This window comes from Marmota marmota, unplaced genomic scaffold (assembly GCF_001458135.2).
Source record: "Marmota marmota marmota unplaced genomic scaffold, marMar, whole genome shotgun sequence".
NCBI lineage: Eukaryota > Metazoa > Chordata > Mammalia > Rodentia > Sciuridae > Marmota > Marmota marmota.
In genome coordinates this window covers 40,099,279-40,118,435 of record NW_026000229.1, presented here as the reverse complement: position 1 = coordinate 40,118,435, position 19,157 = coordinate 40,099,279, and the positions used below count along the sequence as shown (strand labels likewise).

Here is a 19,157-nt window from a genome sequence, read left to right as displayed (position 1 = left end):
AACATGGAGATCTTGGACTTCCTACTTCCAGACTGTGAGAAAAGAAATTTCTGTTGTTTAAGCTGCTGTCTGTAGTACCTTGTCATGGTAGCCTCAGAAAACTCAGACAGGCAATTCTGGACCCCCAAAGCTTGAAGTCTAATTGAGGAGACATATAGGTAAACAGACAAGTAGTGTGATTAAAAAAAATAAAAGTTAAATAATGACTACTTGCTACTCAGAAGAATTTTTTGCAGTCATTGAAATTGTAAGGGTAAAAGAAATTGAAGTTAGTGTAAAAGTTAAAGTATAAAAGACCGGGCATTGTAAAGTTTCTAGGCTGCAAGGCCTGAGTTAAAATGTAAAGGATTAGGTATTGTTAGGTTTCTATGCTACATGCAAAACCTGAAATTCCTGTAGCTGTTAAGACAATGCTTGGAACTGCCCAGTAAATATTCCCCCTGACCGCTTGGTTGTCTAATAACTCAGGGCTCTGTATGATCTTGCACGTAGGCATTGCAGGGCCTGGACCAATCAGTTTGAATGTAACCCCCTCCTTAGGAATGACCTATCACTCCAGCCTGACCTGTTCCCGCCAATGAATGAACTAATCATGTCTCAGAGTTATTGTTTGATTTTCCTGCAGTGTATGATGATTTGTTAAAGGAGACTGTGATGTATGTAAAGTCCCGCCCTCCCCCCAAAAAAAGTGTACTTAAGCAGTGCTCAGCCCCTGCTCGGGGCTCTGGGCTGCTTTCGCTTCTTGAGTGGGCACGGAGCCCTAGCATGCTAGATCAATAAATCCCCTTCTGCCAATTGCATGAGTGGTCACTTGGTGGTCTCTTTCTCCGACGCTTCGCCGGACCCTTACAAAATAATATTGAGTATATTTAGCAACCAGGAAATGTTTATAAAAATGTTAAATGAAAAGGAAAACCTCAACAATATTCTATGATAACTGTAAGAAATGGATTAATAGAAAAAAAGAAAACAAAAAAATACCTTTTTTTGCTATGAGTAAGAACCTTAATGAATTTTCATCTCTTAGTTCTTTATTGCTTCAATGATAGCAATGATTCAACAAAATTTAAAACATCTAATTTTAAAAGAAAACATGAATAATTTTTCCAGTTTGAACTACCTTCATTTATGGGATATCAAATTTTATTAAATCTGAATTTTGACTTGCATATAATTAAGGAAAAAAAACCTGGGTCAAGTGAGAATATTAGCTTGTGGGTATATACTCTCTCTGTGTGTCTCAGTATTTTACTTTTCAGTGTAGTTCAAGTTTCTGTGTTTGAAAATGCTAGAGGAATTGTATTCTAAGAGGAATTTCAAAGAAATTTTTGGGACCTAAAGTTTGTATAAAAATAGTCACTAAGAATAAGGCAAGACATGAGGAAAACAGTGTATTTGAATCTGGATTTGAAGAACAATGACCTAAAATGAGGTTCTAGTGCCTCACCTGGAGGTGAACTCTAAAACCAGGCTCGCTTATAAATAAATAAATTTATAAATTTATAATATCCATATCCAAGGTGAATTTGCCATTCATTCAAAGTGAGATTAGGCAGGTGAGCAGAGGAAGTAGCTCTTCATCCCCCAACACAGCGAGAGGGGCCTAAGCCTGGGCAATTTCCACAAAGGACTCAGATGGAATTGGCCAGTTCCAATGCAGCAAAGATGCAAAGTCCCAGCAGAGCTGGAGGGTCCATCCTGGAACGAAGCAGGTGTTTCCCCGAAAGTTCTACACAACTACAGCTTTCCCAGGCAGTGAAACGGACAATGATTCTCAGCCACACTTCCACACTAGGCAGAGACTGGCATAAAAAAGTTAACAAGGCAAACAGCTGCTCCAAAGCTGCCCTAGGTGTTAATCAAGCCATCTCCCAAACTGCAGGAAGGCTTATATCAAAGACCTTAATTTGCCCCATAGGCCCTGTTTTTACCTTGATTTAACAATTCTCGCTGGTAGCAATCTGTTGTCCTCATCCATGCAGGGCCCTAGGCTTGAGGTTCTTACTGCTCCTGCCAGCTTGCCTTTGGTAGCCCCTCAAGGAGAAAAGCTCCCCAGGAAGGAAATGGAGCTTTATTTTTATCCCAGTTAAAGTCCCTATCCAATCCATTAACAGCTAGATAACCTTGGTCCAGGGCATTTCCTGGAGAAGCTATAACCAGCTGGGGTTAATGAACTCTCCCTACCATTAATTCCTAGGAGAGGCCATTGGCCTGAATTGTTACTTAATTACTCTTCTGTGTACAGCTTCATAAAGCAATGAAATGCCTTCTTTCAGGAAGAAGGGAGATGGTAATGGGGGTCATCAGAGGCCATTAATTTTACAAATAGTTTGTTAGAAACTACACTATGTTAAGAAGTCACTCTGGCTCACAAATCAACTCAATGTGCTCCTCATTAAGTAGAGAACTGCAACATCACAGGTTTCTGTGACTTGGACTCACAAAAAGTTCTAAACTGTACAAAATCTGGCCAAAATGTATATCCATTCAGGTTTACAGAAATATATTCTTTATATTCTGTAACTGATCTCCTAAAGTTGGCAAGAAAAGACTCCATTGAGCTAACTCAAGATAACACAGATGCTTCTAATAAAAATCTCTTTTAGGTAATTTTTCCATGTTTTGGGGGCAATTCTCCCTCTGCAGTATCTCTACTTTTTCAGGATCGTGGCAGGTTCAGGGAAAAGCTTCACATTCACAAGCCCTTGAAGAAAAAGTTTTGAGTCTCTGTGCCTCCTCGGGGTACTCCTGGATCTGCTGGACTCTGTCCACCTTGGCACACCCCAAAGTCTTCTCTTGTCCACCAAGCCTCTTCACACATCTATAGTCCACTTTCAGATCTGAGAATATCATGGGAGAAGAGCTATCTCTGGGAAAGCGTCTGAGGATTTTCCAGAAGGGAGGAGAAACTCAACCCAGGAACAAAGGCTTTCTTGACAACCATGATGGAAAAGAATTTTAGCACATGCCAGTCAAAGGCAGACAGAGGTCTATTCAGGAAAGTAGATACACATTCAAGGGAGAATTCAAGCTATCTGGAGAAAGAGAAGCCCCTTTTGGGGCTGAGGGTCCAATATTTATAGAAGGGTTGTAGTTAGGGGCCAGACTGGAGGTAGAGCCAGGATGGAGCCACTCAATTTCATGCCAGTTTTCCCTGTGCTTGCACATTTCCCTCATTTTACGAGGGCATGGGCCAAGGACAAGGCACTCAAAATTTACAACTGTGTTTTCTGCATCTCCACGGTTCTTGGGCCTTTCCTTAAGACTCAGTATATCTCTCTCCTCATCCAAATCCGTATCTCAGAAATGTTCAGCCATTTTCTTTGAACAACCCAATTTAAAATTACAAAATACACACACACACACACACACACACACCACCTTCCCTCTCACTCTCTTCATTTGTTTCTTCACAGAATTCTCCTTCTAATATGAAGTAAAATTAACTGACTTGCTTATTCTATTGATGGCTCCCTGACATCCCTGTATCACCGCTATCACTACACACACACCCTTAGAGTATAAGCTCCACAAGGGCAGGTGCTTTTGTCTATTCTTTTCACTCTTTCTCCATACTGTTCAGAACAGTGCCTAGAAAACAGGTGATATTTCGGTGTTTTGAAGTTTGCTGAATGGATGAGTAGTTAGACTCATTCTGCTGGCCACAACACCCAGAATTCCCATTTTAGTCACAGTTGAAAAGAATGAAGCCAGAGCAATAAAAGACAGGCTTCCCCTTTGTATGACCTAGAAGTTAGGTCCACTGAACCTACAGCTGATTAGGGTGGACTTGGCCGTGAAAGCCAGGCACTCATGGAAGGGAAGAAGCACTGACTCTGCACAAACGATGAGAATCCATTGCCACCATCCCATTGTGACATGCTACCCCAGCCATCCAATGGCAATGGCAGAATCATGGCATCCTCAGAAGGTTCTGAGATCCTATTGGATGATTCCAGTGGGAAAAGATTAGACTCTTCAGAAGCTAATTGACTAGGGCAGGATCAGGAAGACAATATACACCAGAAGGAAGGTAGAGTTATAGAAGAAATAGAGAAAAAGAAAGAACCAAGGGACGGAGAGAGCCAAATAATTTACTTCAACTTGCTTTCCCAAGCCCTTTTTAATAATATGTTTAACAATCTTAATATCTGGAAACTCTTGTGAGGCCAGGAAAGAGAGCAGAGATGACTGTTCAGGACAGTGATACATATACATCCATGTCCTTGGGGCCTTAAAGAAAGCAACTGTGTTTAGAGAAAAAAAAAGAGACTTAAGAACAATTGATAACCTCTATTTCTTCCTAAATCTTGTATAAGTTTCAAAATGGATGTGTATGCTAAGCCATCGGTGAACATATCTGCTGGCAGGATGTATATTGGCTTTTCCAGCATTGAGCCTGTATCCATATGGTTTCCTTACTCTGGCAGAAGAAACAGGGCTTTATTGTGGCCAGATTAGGGGTATTGAAGGGAGAAAAAGTTAATTTTAGTTTTCTTACTTGGGGGAACCCCCATTTCACTGTGTTCTATGAATGGATCTGTTTCCCCAATTCATTAGAAATATCTCTACTGAAACTTTAGGTTATCTACAATGGAAGAATGCAAGGAAGAACAGCTAGATTATGAGTAAGTAATCATGAATATGAGGGCTCCATCCGGGGATCAAGACATGAATCAGTTCTGATACTGATACCTTCATTTGTCCTTTACTCTCCCTTTCCATCCTTGTTCCATCCATCCATCTTCACTACACCCTTCCCAAGCACTTCATTCCTTAATTTAGAGAACTATTATAACTTTCCCATCCAAACCAGTTCTCCCAAGATAGGACTTTGTTTTCCAAGATCATGCTTCATTCCTACTCAAAACAGAAGTCCCTGAGCCTTCCTACTCTATTCCCACTTAAATAATTCAAAAACAAACAACAAATCAATTTACATAAAAGAAAAGTTTATTGAAAGCCTCCCATGTGCCAGGGACACTTTCTAGACTATTCCAAAGTTACCATTATCTCATTCAAATTTATTTTAAAAAAGATGTTTATTATTCTGTACTTGGAGCAAATCTGCATTTGCTCAATGGAATGGTTCTCGTGGTAGAATCTCACACATTCTGGTAGACAAGTGGAAGAGAAGTGGAGGTAGGAGAAGGGGGAAAGACTGAGCCCTAGCATGCTGGTGGAAATCTCATTTGTCTCTGCATAAATCCAGGCCCAAACTGAAGTGATGAACCAGGTGCCTAGATAAAAATACTTAATAAAAGTATATTGCACAAGCAGGCTTTGTGAACAATTTAAGAAAAGGTTGCCAAGGGAAACAATTCTCTCCAGTATAACAGCCTATTTACGGAAGCAAAGCTTCTCATTAAACCAGAGTGGAGGTGCACTATTATCTTGAGCATTTAGGGGTGGAAAGCCTAGAAAAGCTGTCCCTTGAGAATTATTGAAACAAATTGTAAAGCATGATTTAAGAAATATAATTTCTCAAGAGTGAAAAATATGCTCCCAGAAAAAGCGAAATTGATGAACTACATATCTTCTAGATATTCCCTTTGGTCCAATGATTATTGATCTTAAAAATAACGGGCCCTTGTTCATTTGGGGGCTGAGTCTATAGGTCAGAGAAAATGGAAATCTTAAGATTGGCCCAGTCAAAGAGGAATATTATCAGTTTGAACATGGACCTTGAAAAGGATATGCACAGAATAGATGAAGCAAATCAAGAACTTCTTCTCCAAATCCAAGAGAAAGAAAGTGAGATTCAAAGGTGAGTATTAGAGTTTCATGCAGGAAGTTTTCCCTCCAAAAAAAGCAAGTGGAGAAGAAGAGATAAAAATAAACTTTCCTGCTTGCTCCAGGGACATGTATCTTGTGAAACAAGCATTTCTCTGTGGCTGGAACACTGAAACATAGCAAGCTTCAATGGATTACTCCAGAGTTGGATAATATTTACCAAAGTTGAGAGAACATTGGGGTGTTTGGCCTGGGAATCAGTCAGATCTTACTCTTTAGTCTTTGGAATTCATTCCAATTCTATGAATCCAGTAAAAAAGGGTTTCCAACTTATATATCATCATTGAAGTTCCCTTACAACCGGTGTCTGTGTTTTATCAGTTCTGAAACTGCCAATCATGGGTCCTGACAGAGCGTGCTTGTGTCATCCAGGCTGGAAAATGAGGTCACCCAAATAAGAGATGCTGTAGAAGATGAGGAATGGGAGAAAGAAAACTGTGCCACCATGGAAAGGGAAAAAGCCTTGCAGGAGGTGGAGGAAGAAACAGCCAGACTTGTAAGTGGGAAGCTAGGAAACACCATTCAATAGATTTTATTCTTCAGCCTGTCCTTCATCGACTGTCAGCTGAGCTGGTTTCCCCTTTTTACATATGATGAATTATCAACTCAAAAAGCATGACAGAATATATTCATGCATGGAAGGGAATGTGTGGGAGGCAGGGTTTCTTTGGTAATGGTGAATATTGGGAAGCCCCACATATCTATATCCCTGGTGAGCTGGTGCATACTTCACCTTTGTTTGATCTCAGGATCTACTTACAGTATGCAAGTAAGATGGAGTTACTGCAGGAAAACATTACTGGGGTGAAATGAACAATAGTCAGCTAAATAATAATAGACAGAGATGTACTGATGCAGACTTATGCCTCTGCTTTCTCACCCCAGGAAAGAAAGAATGAGACTCTGGTCCACAGTATAACGGAACTTCAAAGAAAGGTAGGGTGGATCTCTGTGCTCCCAGTATCCCCACAGCATCCCCATTCACCAAGAAGGCAAGGGAGGGAAAGTGATCATGAAGGAACCCATGTGTCAAAGAGGCCTAAGCTTGGAGTAGAGACCACCTCTGACCCACTTCCCAAGACCAAAGCTCATGACCTAAATGCCATAGATGTTCTCCGCAAGCATGAGGGGAAAGGAGTGAACGAGGTATTTAGTAATCCCATGGGTTCTTCATTTTATCACAAGAAAATGAATTCCAGCATACATCTTGCCCATGTGACTAACTGGGACCTTTATGGTTAGAGGTTAATTTTACTTCCAATAGAGAGTTTAAAACACATACAACTAACTTAATCCCCAAAGAGGTGCTCTTATTTCTCCACCTATTTCCTCCACCTCAACCCTTCTTCAGATTGCAAGGGGCTTCCTAGACTTACCCTGCTCTCTGACTCAGGTCTGCAGCCCTGAGCAGCCCAACATGAATCAGGGGCTCCAGGAAGTCCTCTTGCTTTGAGTGGTCACTAGCTCTGGTGAACAACATAATGCGGGAAGGAGATAGAGGTAGAGTAAAGGTGTGTCCCAGGTCACCAGGTATTTCACAAGGGACCATCTCCTGGTGGCTTTCATCAAACCAAAGTGACTGATCTACACCCACCAAAGGGTGTATTTGTTTTCTTTTATCGAATGTATGCTTTTATTTGAGATATATTTCTCATTCAAAACTATAGCTTACCAGGAAATCACGAAAGAAAAACAAGCATGAAGAAGGTGACCAGGATGAAACTCCAGAAGACTCAAAGGTAAATGAAAAAGAAATGCTGAATGGGTTTGGGCTACCTGACCAGAAAATATGCTGACAAGTTGGAAACAGTTGTCAAAATTTTGATAAATTCTTTGTATTTTTTGTTCATATACAGCTTAAGCATGAGCCACTGAGTGCCAATTTCTCCTCCTTTGCCTTAGTAAAGAATCTCTGAAGCCAGAATTTTTGTTCTTTCTTCTATTAGGAAGAAGAAAGCACCCCTCCTTATATACATATATATGTGTCTATACATAGACACACACTCGTACACACCACACTCACACACTCTCTCTCTCTCTCTCTCTCTCTCACACACACACACACACACACACATTACACTTGAGGCAGCTGTAGTCCCTCATTTAAATCCTAGCTCCAGCATTTAATTTGGTGTATGAAGTTGGGCAATTTAATCACTTCCTCCCAATCTCAATTTGAGAATTACATGAGATTGTGTATATAATATATTCTTTCCTTTTTGGATAACCGAACTCTTACAAGTCACACAATTTTAAAGCTGTTTAAAAACAAGGCTGAGGTGTGTATATGAATTCATAGGGGCAAAACTAGGATTTGTAAATCGACTGAGTGCTGTTATTGTTTCCAGCCCAAAAAAGGATTTATTCAATTAGTCACTCAAGTATTTAATAACCTTTACTTCCTAATCATACAACAGACAATGCTTAATATTTCTCTAATTGTGTTCCAGAGCTAAGAGCCTGGGACCAACCACAACCCATCTGATCAAAAAACAAGAATTAAAGACTGTTTTTAATTCAGAAAGCAGATAAAATTAAGCAAGCAGATAAAATTCTTTCTTGACCCTTTCTCCAGAATTACATCTCTGTCCTTATCTGATTTCTCTTTACCTTCTAAAGCCCACAATTCAGAGTGTGTACGAAGCCTCTGAAGAAATGTATACACTGAAAATAGAAGCAGAAAATGCAAGTATATAGTATTATTCCCCTACCTCTTTCTGGCCAATTTAGTATTGGTGGTCACAAAAGCAACAAGTCTGAAGTCACCAAGTAGGTTTGCTGGGCTGTGTTCATCCAGGAAACATATCTGGGAAGAAAGAAATCAGAGTCTGAGAATGCATCAGGAAGAAATTGGCGTTTGGACTAGAAAGGGTTGGGAACACTTTTAGGGCTTAATGGGCCACCATTAAGGCTCACTAGAAAGAGGCTATAAGGGAGATGGGAATGACAGCCCCACCAGCACTCCAGATATCCCAGAATCATCTGGATCTGACAAACAGCCCCTCCACACAACCTCTCAGGCTTTCCACCACCCTAAGGATAGAGCTACTTTCAGCCCCTTGACCCCTCTCTGACCTCTCTCAGTTTCTCTAAGCCTTGGACTCCCAGTTGCAGGGCCCAGCTCTTTCCCATCTCACGACCTTTGCACCACACTGCTGTGCTCTCTCCCTGATTACACCCTGTTACCCCTCCATCTGCAAACGTGTGTCCTCAGGGAGTCCCCCGACCCCCAGGCTCTATTCCCACTATAGCCCCAGAATCATCGGGAATAATGGGATGGACTACATGTCCCTGGAGGGAACCTCAAATAGGATTGTGTGCTTTCTAGGACCTCCTCTAAAGGCTTGGATCCTTGTTGAAAGGAGATCCAACCCCTGGCTGATTGTGTTTGCTATATGACCGCCACTGTCAGGAGACAAATTTTCTTCCAAGGTCCTTGATTTTGCTCAGAACAGGTTTTTTCTGGAGGTAATCCCCAGCCAGAACCCAGCCATGTCATGTTAGGTCTTCCTGTACTGACTATGTCAGCCAAGCTTAGCTGACAAATGATAAAGTCCCCAGCCTTTGTCACAGCCACCCTCACTATTTTGCTAGCAGCACTCAGCCCAGTCCTAAGGAGTTCTAGTGTTTTATTAGCCCTTTGAAGCATCTATTCTGTAAATTCCCAGGTGGTAAATGCATGAAATCTCTAAATGCATGAAATATATAGCAGCAACTCTTTTGCTTCTGTTCCTCTGCTGTTGATCAGTTCAGCAGCTTCCTGGGATCCTGCTTCAACCCCTGTAATTCACATCACTGGCTTGAAACTATAGTTTATGAAAATCTGGCTGATGGACCCCAGACATAATTGTTGGAATGGGAGATGGGGATGGATGTCAAATAATGGCATCCAGGTGAAAGTAGAGCTGAAAAGAGAAGGAGGGATGGTACATCTGCTCAACCTCCAATACATACCCTCAATGCACGCATCCTCTCGGTTACTGTTACTACTACCCTTCTGTTACAAGCTACCATAACCTGGATGACTGAGGTCACCTCATAACTCATCCCCCAGCTTCTATACTTACCCCTACCTACAAAATCCATTTTCCATGAACAGAAAAAAAAAACTATTTTTTAAAAAATCACAAATTAGATTGCATCCTTACATTTCAAGCCCTCTCCTGGTTTCCCACTGCAATTGGAATAAAGCACCAAACTTTCTAGAAGCTACATGGTCCTATACAACCCATCCCTTCACCTACATACCACACCCCTCGACTTCATAGATACCAAATTTACGTTACTTCCTGCTCTTGGCTTTTACAATGACCTCCCCGTGTAACATATTTCTTCCAAATCTCCATTTGGCTGATATTTACTATTTAGATTTCAACTCAAGAGAAGGTTTTCCCATGCCCTTCTCACATCATCCTCTCACACGATCACTTCCTCTTGTCACATTGATCTGGTTTTATTTCCTTCATGGCAAAGGCCATTGCCTGATTAACCTCTCTGTTCTGCCTCCCAGCTAGAAAGTCAGTTCTGTGAGGGAGGAGAGCCATCTTCCCTGCTCCCCACCAGAACCTCAGCACTACCCTCCCCTGCCCACTTCACATTAGCTTGATTAGTGTTTGATACAAAATAGTCTTTAACTGAATATGTAAGAAAGTATAAGAAGGAAGAAGAAAGAGAGAGAGAAAGGAGTAAGTAAAAGCCTTGGATTCTGACTAGCTATATAAAGGTGAAAGAATGAGCAAAGTTTTCAAGACTAATATTATCTCCAAGAGAAATAGCTAAGTAAGAGAAAGAAGCTAAGAATTGAAGTTCAAGAATGAAGATAGCACCAGATAAATACTAGATGTAGAAGAGTATGTTCACCAAGCAGCCGCAAAGAGCATTGGATGTTTAACTCCTCTATCAAACAGACATCTGAAATTATGGTCTTATGCTCTTCAGCAGCCTGTGAGTGCAGCTATAAGATAACATGCTATTCCTATACAGTTTTCACCTTGCTAAGTTAGCCATCTTCTTTCCTTTCTACAGGTTACGTTACAACAGCTGGAAGCTTCCTGTGCAGACCAAGAAAAGGAGCTGGTCAAGGTAACCTTAGGGACTTCAGTGTTCCTTCTCCCCAAGAAGGGAAGCTTGATCCTCAGTCAGATAATCTAATGCATTCCTCAAATGATTGACATAATCAGGTTCTAGACTTAGGACCATCATGGGGCTAGAAGGTAGTAAGAGAAGGAAGATGGCTACAATCCTCTAGGTTACCTTCACTTTAACATGTTTTGCAAGATACAGTCTATCATCTGCATCTTCTACAAATTAGTATCTCTAACTTCTCCAAGATAACTCCTATTTGGACAGTAAGTTATGGTTTATTTATCCTCAAAAAAGTGAAATTAATTCATATTACAGGAAAAAAGACATCTAGAACATTTTGGTCCATACTCCTGTTCCTACAACAATATATTGAGTGAAATCTCAGACCAAATTCTGGTTTCCCAGGTAATGGAAGATTATGCATTTGTGGCCCGGCTCTGTGAAGATCAAGCCCTCTGCATAAAGGTACAGCTTCTTGAGAAAGGGAAAGCAGAGGGTTTGTTTAGGCACAAAATGGAATGGAACCAGGCTGCCCTAAGAATGCTATTTAGAAGAATTTTAACTCTTCAAGACAGTACTGAAAGGGACTTTGAGGTCATCAACACCCTACTACTAATGTCACTCTATTGTCCCCCAACTCCTGGTAATCACCATCCTGCTCTCCCCATGTCTGTGTTGTTAGAGTAACAAGGAACACTTCTGCTGTTTCTGATCCCAGTCACCCCTGAGAACCTACCCAGTGGACAGAGACTAACAAGGGAGCAGGAGGAGAGGTGGTTGGGGCCTCTGAAGGCAGAGCAAGTAGCACAGGAATACCTACCATCCATGCTATGACTTAAAAATATAAGTGCTGTATGCTTTGAAAAGACACAAAGCATCTTAAGTGTAGTAACTGTGGTTTCCTTTATTTCTCTTTGAAGAAATACCAAGAAACTTTGAGGAAAATAGAAGAAGAACTAGAGACTCGATTCCTTGAGAGAGAAGTGTGAGCTTTGGCAAACAAAGGAACATCCTGGTTTAGTGGTAACTCCATCTCAGCCTGAGTCAGAGCAAACACCCTCAGTCCAGTTCCCATCTGGAATTGAATGAGCCTGATGCCACTTCTTTCCCCTCTGTTAGTGATCTGGTAGAGCTCTGCTAGACCACAGCAGCTTTAAAATTCCAGTCTTGAAAGACTGCAGAAACACATCTCCCACCATGCTTTTATTGCATTATCACATTATTATTTGGGCTTATGTTATGAGCATAAATATGTATTTTAAAAAGTGTTAGTGGCCTGGAACCTTGACAAGTAGGATATTCCCTCAAATATACCAAACCCAACTACATGGGATAGGTGTGAAACTCATCTCTAGACAAACTACAGTTACCAAATTATGAAACTCAGAACTGTACACTGTATTGATCATTACAAGTCAAAAATGATTAAGAAAAGTCTCCCCAAAAAAAAATATTTCCTAAGTTTTCAAGAGTAACAAATGGCATGAAACCAAAACCAAAAATCTCACCTCTATTTCTTGACCCTTTTTTGGAAGTTAAATCTTAACTCAGTCATAAATTATTTCTATTTATCAAATATTTGGGGATCTTTCAATCAAGAGCAGGAGACCAAAACTACCTAAACCCTCTTAATAGGACAAGTACAAACTGGGACCTGGAAAAGCCAGGTCCTAGGACTTGGAGTTCTTCCCTACTAAAGACACCTTCAAATCTCTCTAGATCCTTGTTGATTAAGGGGCCACTAACAACATGTGACTGCTAAGTACCTGAGAGATGTCTAGTGTGACTGAGTCTGAATTTTTATTTAATTAAGGTACACAGTCAAAAGTAGCCAGTGGCTACAATATTGGCAGAGCAGATTTGGAATATAAAGCTGTTTTTCAATACTCACTCTATAGTATGGATATTTGAATACCTTATTCAATCCCTTTCTTGGTTCTTTTCCCTCTAGATCAAAAGTCTTAAGCATGGACTCTGTGAGAAAAGATTGTAACAGTCAAAACAATGAGGTAAGCACCCATTCCCTCTTCAGCTCCTCTTGGTATCATTGCCTTTTAAAGGGGTTTCCAAAAGTAAGCCACCAAACACGTACATTTTCTGAGAATAACCAACCATAATTCTAAAGCATCCCAATGCTAAATACACGAACAATATGCTAAAAAAAAAACTATGCTGTTCTCTCTTACAGTCATGCAAATGATAGAGTCTCCAAAAACTAGACAAAACTTAAGAGAATGGAAGCCAAAAGGAACATTAATAGAAAGGAGGCCAATAAATGCTACATATAATGATAGAGCTCTTTTCCTTTGATCCTAACAGGGTCCCAAGTCTTTTATAGCACAGAGTACTAGGCATTCATCATCATCTAACCAAAAATTTGCCTGTCTATTAAAACACATAAAGTTATTGCTTCTTTATGGTACCACTTGAGTGTGCCATGTTTAACATCATGTTTAACATCATGAAGTCACCAGCTTGCCGCAGTCTGGCTGGGCACAATCAGGAGCCACTTGTCAAAAGAAACTAACTTTATTTTTAGAACCACACACGCCAAACAAAACAGCCTCTCAGGAAAAATCCTCAGAACCTCAACTGCCACCACCGGCTTTCCACAAGCCTCTCTCTCCCACACAAGCCTCTTTCCACCTCCCACAATCCTCCTGCTCTTGAGGCCGATTGGCTGGGTCATGTGGGCGGAGCCAAAAAAGTCCCCCAATGAGCAGCTCCGTGGTCTGAAAGGGCAGGGAAACAGTCCAATGAGCATCACCGCAGAGGAGCCAATCAGCTAGATGTTGCTGGGGCCGAGGAGCCAATCAGCTAGATGTTGCTGGGGCCACTGTGAGCCAATCATCAGCCGGCAGCTGGAAGTTTGCTGGGGCCCCTTCGGCTGTGGCTCTCAACACCAGCTCACATGGAAAGGCCTGAAGGAGGTAATATTCCCAGATGTAGAACACCAGTCCTTATGGACTGTTTGATGTCTCATAGCAGCAAGCACACAGGGTTAAAAGATAAACTTTCATTGGACTCTTATTTTATAATTTATTGACTTCAAAGCCAAAGTTGGCAATTGCCAATATTTTTGTGTAGTCAAGATAAATGGTAATTTCAGAAAAAATCACTCATCTCTAACTTAAAAGAAAATATCAACCATTGGCCATTGTTCTGAAACCCTCCAGATGCTCGGAAAATGTTAGACCATCTCCATGATGACCATAGTCCCCGCTATTCTGGTCCCCAAGCTTGAACATTCCACTCAGCAAATGAGACTCTTGACATTAACTGAACCCAACTTCCTAGAACCAAGCTTAGCATGCTCCACCATATATACCCATGTCTCATCAAAGTATTCCTTCTAACTAGCTATCCAGAAAAGTAGAGCTGTCTTCACCAGGCGTATCAGAGCCACACGATGGTTCAGTAACTAGAGACATTAGAGCAACTTGATAGAGGGGCTGGCTATCTGAGCAACTACCAAATACCTCATAGTCTTATCAAGCTCTAGGTCTCTACTTGTAGTTCAGAAAGTTTATTTCTAATTCCAATTCTGGGAGCTTCATTTCCACAGCCCTAAAATGTTATCATAATTTCTCTTTTTTTTTTAAAGAGAGAGAGAGAGAGAATTTTTTTAATATTTATTTCTTAGTTCTCGGAGGACACAACATCTTTGTTTGTATGTGGTGCTGAGGATCGAACCCGGGCCGCACGCATGCCAGGCAAGCGTGCTACCGCTTGAGCCACATCCCCAGCCCAATTTCTCTTCTTTTTGATCTCACAAGTTAATTAAAAGGACAATGAAATAACTGAGAAAATACCTTGGATGAGAGATGCCACAGATATCCAGAATATATCCTCATTTTTAGATTTTATAGCTTTTAAAACATATCTTAGAATATGCTTGTTTGCTTGTTATGGCCTATAATCCTCTCTAGGACCACAGGCTAAGTAGAAAGTAGACTTGTAGAGTTTTGAGAACCAACAAGGTGGAGTCCAATGGCCCAGTTTCCAGACCTGGCCCAGCTACTTGCTAATTATATGATCTTGTACTTTACCTTTGTGTGCCTCCATTTATTTATGGCAGTATCTAAAATGATAATGAAAATAATAATACATAAAAGACTTTTCATCTTTGAAGATTACATGTCCTTATACATATGACAAGAATTTATAAAATGTTTTCTAAATTAAGTTTTAATTGATGGCTCACTGAATTTCATTTGAAAGTGATAACTTCCAAAATTTGCTTAGTTATCAATGTCCTTTCTTCTTTTTTTCCAGTACAATTCTATCCGAAAAAGAGCAGCTTTGTTCAGTAAAAGGTAAGCAAAATATCTTCAAGTAAGAGATTTTCCTGGAAAACTAGGAGCTCCAGTAGCCACCCTGGCAGAGAGCAAACCTGGACAAGGAGACCCTTGTAAACAGAGAGAGTCAAGTTAGCAAATCAGAATCATTGCCTACATTTCTCAGTTCTAATATTGAGTCCCTTATCCAAAAGCAATGAACAATCTCAACTTCCCAAATTAGAAACCAACAGCCTACTAGTAACGAGGAACAAGAACCTGTTCCCCTGAAGGAGAGACAGCCAATCTCAGATTTACTCCCTCCAACAATTTGAGTTAGCTTGAGGCATGTGGTTTCCCAGTGGCATCAGTAGATTAGAAATGGGGAGAGAAAATAACTGTGAAAAGAGCACCGAATAGTACCCAGCACATAATCATCGCTCAAAAAATACTTGTTAAACAGAATAAGAACAAGATTAAAACACCTGAGTGGATATCGGTCCTGAGGGAATCACTATAATAGCAAAGTAAAATTGGTATTCAAGAAGCCCCTACATTTTTGAGAAAAGGTTAAATCATGTTCAATATTTGCTATAAAGAAGACATACAGAAACATATTCAAAGAGGTATGAAATATGATTTAGAGTTCCATCAAAATGGTTAACATAAAATTATTGGTGCTTAAAGGTCAGCTCCAATTGTCTGGAAATTTGCTTAAGGCAGACACCCCTTCATATCAGATAAGTAAAATACTACATATTCCAATATGCCTACATACAACATTTTGAAACAGCCAGCAGGTTTCTGCACACTCCCCCTCCCAGAACTCCTAGGCTGTCCTCATATTTATACTGTAACACCAGAGCCCAGCATGGAATCTCCTAGGATAAGGCTTGTCTGCCTTTAAGAGAGTTGGCGTCCTAAAGGGAACCCAACCAAAGATATCCCGGAAGTGTAATTCATCACATCAAACTACAAACATCTCTTCTTTTGTTCTGCCCCTACATCTTGTAGGGAATTTATATATTGTGTAGTAACTCAAGAGACGAAGCTAGGTTATTCCTAGGACTTTCCCTGAGAATGTAATCCCAGAACCTCCTCCTAGGCATTGAATTCAGTTTCAGCAAGCATGGTTTGGACTTCTGATTTTAATTCTGAACAAAATGCTGTATTAGTATGAATTTGGGCCCATCACCAAGATCAACCACAAAAAGACAGAAAGTTGGTGGGAAGAGGTTGTTTTGACAGGTGAGTGGAGGTGGGTAGCAAATTTGTCTGGGGTAGAAGGCAGCTTAACATAACTGGGTAAAGATAATATAGGAAAAGAAATGGTAGAGATTTGCTCATGTGAATTTTTTTTAAAACTGCAAGGGTTAAGTAATTCATCAGTTAAAAAGGAAATCAAGACTCCATACAGAAGTTTATAGAAATTTATTAATAAATTTTAATTATAAAGTTTATTTATAAAATTTAATTTATAAAATTCATTAAGAATTTTTAATTACAAACTGAATGAAATAAGAAATAAGAATTATCATGGATAGAAAACCTTACATCATAAAAACATCAATTGTCTCCAAATGATTCACAGATTCAATTCAATTCCAATCAAATTCCCCAAAAGGCTTTTCAGAGAATTAAATAAAATGATCCCAAATATACTATATATGGAAGAGTAAAGGATCAAGAATAACCTGGATAATTTTAAAGACCATGGGCTGGAGAACGTTCCCTATTAGGACTTACTACAAAACTGTAGTAATTACAAGAGTGTGATGTTGGCACAGGAATTGGAAAATTGACCGGTAGAATAGAATAAGGTCTCAGAAACAGTGCACACAGAGCACTTTGTCATGTGACCATGAGTATGTCAGTAAGAACAGCAGGGGGGAGGAAGTGTCATCCATGTGAGGAAAAATCTAGATGGATCACTATATACAACATATACAAAAAGCAAGTCCAGATGTGTTAAGACTTAAATGTCAAAACAAACAAAAATCTTTAGAACTCTATTATGTATCTCTTACTGTACAATGAATTATCCCCAAAACTTAGTGGTTTCAAATAACAAACATTTATTATTGCATGGTTTCTGTGGGCTAGGGATCTGTGATCTGCTTAGCTAAGTGGGTCTAGCTCAGGTATGCCATAAGGTTACAGTTAAGATGTTGATCAAAGTTGCAGACATTTGAAGGCTTGGCTGGGGCTGGAGGTTCTACCTCCAAGGTAATTTAATCATATATTTGGTGAGTTTTTCAGAGTAGTTGGCAGGAGGCCTCTCTTCCTCCCCCACATGGACCTCTCCAGGGGACTGCTTGAGGATCCTCACAGCTGGCTTCCTCTGAAGAGTAAGGAGGAAGCTGTGCTGTGTAGGCCAGAAAGCCACACACTCATTCTCTCTGTATTCTGGTGTTTTTTTGTTTGTTTGTTTGTTGTTGTTTTTGGAATTAGGTCATTAAATCCTGTCCACACTCCAATGGAGAGGTATCTCTTCAAGGGAAGGGCAATAAAGAAGGTGTAGAAAGAGTTTAAAATATATATATTTTTTAAACTACCCAGACTTTTAATAGAAAATGTAAATATCTTTCCAGCCTTGGGGTAGAAAATTATTTTGTAAACAGGACAGAGAAAGCATTGATTCTAGTTAAAGATTGACAAACCCTATTAAAGGAAAAACTTTGGTTCTTTAATACTTTGGAGCAAGTTATAGTTATAAAGTTTTGGTAACATAAAGCATTACACACAATGAAAATGGATTGATGGAGAACATATAAAGAACTCCTACAAATCAATAAGAAAAGCCCCAACTATCTAGTAGATAAATGAGCTAAGGAAACACACAAGATCTATAAACCTATGAAGAGATGTCTAGCATCATCGCTCATCATCAAGGAAATACAAACTGAGACCAAATAAGATATTGCTTTACACCCATGTGATGAGCAAAATTTTTAAAATCTGATAATAGTAAGTGTTGAAGAGCATGCAGCTCCCAGAAATACATAAATACATACCTTGCTGATGGAGCATAATTTGATGCAACTATTTTGGAAAACAATTTGCCAAAACAAGAAAAACAATAATACAAATAAGGGACCAAGATTATTTTAGATAGTGATAAAATGCTACCAAGAAAATAAAACACAGTGAATAACAACCACCACCAGTGGGCAGGTGTCTAGGCAGGGTTGCCAGGAAAGAAGCTGACAATTGATGAGAGACATGGGGATATCAAGAAGCAGCCAGACAAGCACTCAGGTAGGACTTCTAATCTGTTCCAAGTCTTCTAGCCCCCTGGTTAACAGTTCCTTGGCTTTCTCTTTTCAGGGTTTTTCGTTATCTCTTTTTTACCACCCTGTTTTTCATCAGACTGCTGGGATACGTGCTCTTTCATTTAAGTTTTATAAATCCAGATCTCCTTGTCAACCTACTGCCCAAACTACTGAACAGGGGTGTCTTGTGGAAGTTGAGATGCTTCCTCTTTCCATCTCTCACGCTTGAGACAGAGGACATGTTACCTCACTGATCCCAAGAGGCATGCTTGGACAATGGAGGGCAAGTGGAATGCGCCTACAGAAGGGAGGTGGCGGAACGTGTGCAGGGAAGAAGTTTTCCTCAGGTTTTTCCTTTGAGGTTTGCCTATCTAACCAACTTCCTTCTCTCTCAGTATCATTTTCCTAAGATTAACCTTGCCCAGTAAAATGCTCTCTGAACAGATTTCTGTGGCTATATGGATGAGCTGAATAGTTCTTGATAGTAAACAAACCTGGCCATCTTTTGGAATTCTGCAGATGCTAAAGCAAAGTTAGAGTTGATCAGTTAATTCCAGTAAATCTCAAAAATCTGGAGATTAAGTCCCTGAAGCACAGAAGATTGCTCACTGCTTATACTGGAACTCTCAGGTTATAAGGGATTTTTAGCTTAAGCCAGTTTACACACACACACACACACACACACACACACACACACACACATATATATATATATATATATATATATATA

At 40.1% G+C, this 19,157-nt stretch overlaps 1 protein-coding gene across 1 annotated transcript; it reads left to right on the top strand.

Moving 5' to 3' along the window:
- The first annotated feature begins 4,363 nt into the window (after positions 1–4,363).
- Positions 4,364–18,681, top strand: Tmco5a (transmembrane and coiled-coil domains 5A). The gene is made up of 11 exons (XM_015480247.2): positions 4,364–4,628; positions 5,618–5,767; positions 6,166–6,289; positions 6,679–6,729; positions 7,461–7,532; positions 10,819–10,875; positions 11,284–11,343; positions 11,799–11,863; positions 12,830–12,887; positions 15,154–15,194; positions 18,483–18,681. The coding sequence occupies exons 1-11, from the start codon at positions 4,594–4,596 to the stop codon at positions 18,679–18,681; spliced, it is 912 nt and encodes a 303-aa protein (XP_015335733.1). The 5' UTR covers positions 4,364–4,593.
- The last annotated feature ends 476 nt before the right edge of the window (positions 18,682–19,157 follow it).

Excerpts from the sequence above, each read along its gene's own strand:
- Tmco5a (XM_015480247.2), top strand. The coding sequence starts at position 4,594 with ATGGAAGAATGCAAGGAAGAACAGCTAGATTATGA. Across the intron at positions 5,768-6,165 it reads AAAGAAAGTGAGATTCAAAG|GCTGGAAAATGAGGTCACCC; the intron begins GTGAGTATTAGA and ends TGTGTCATCCAG. Across the intron at positions 12,888-15,153 it reads GTAACAGTCAAAACAATGAG|TACAATTCTATCCGAAAAAG; the intron begins GTAAGCACCCAT and ends CTTTTTTTCCAG.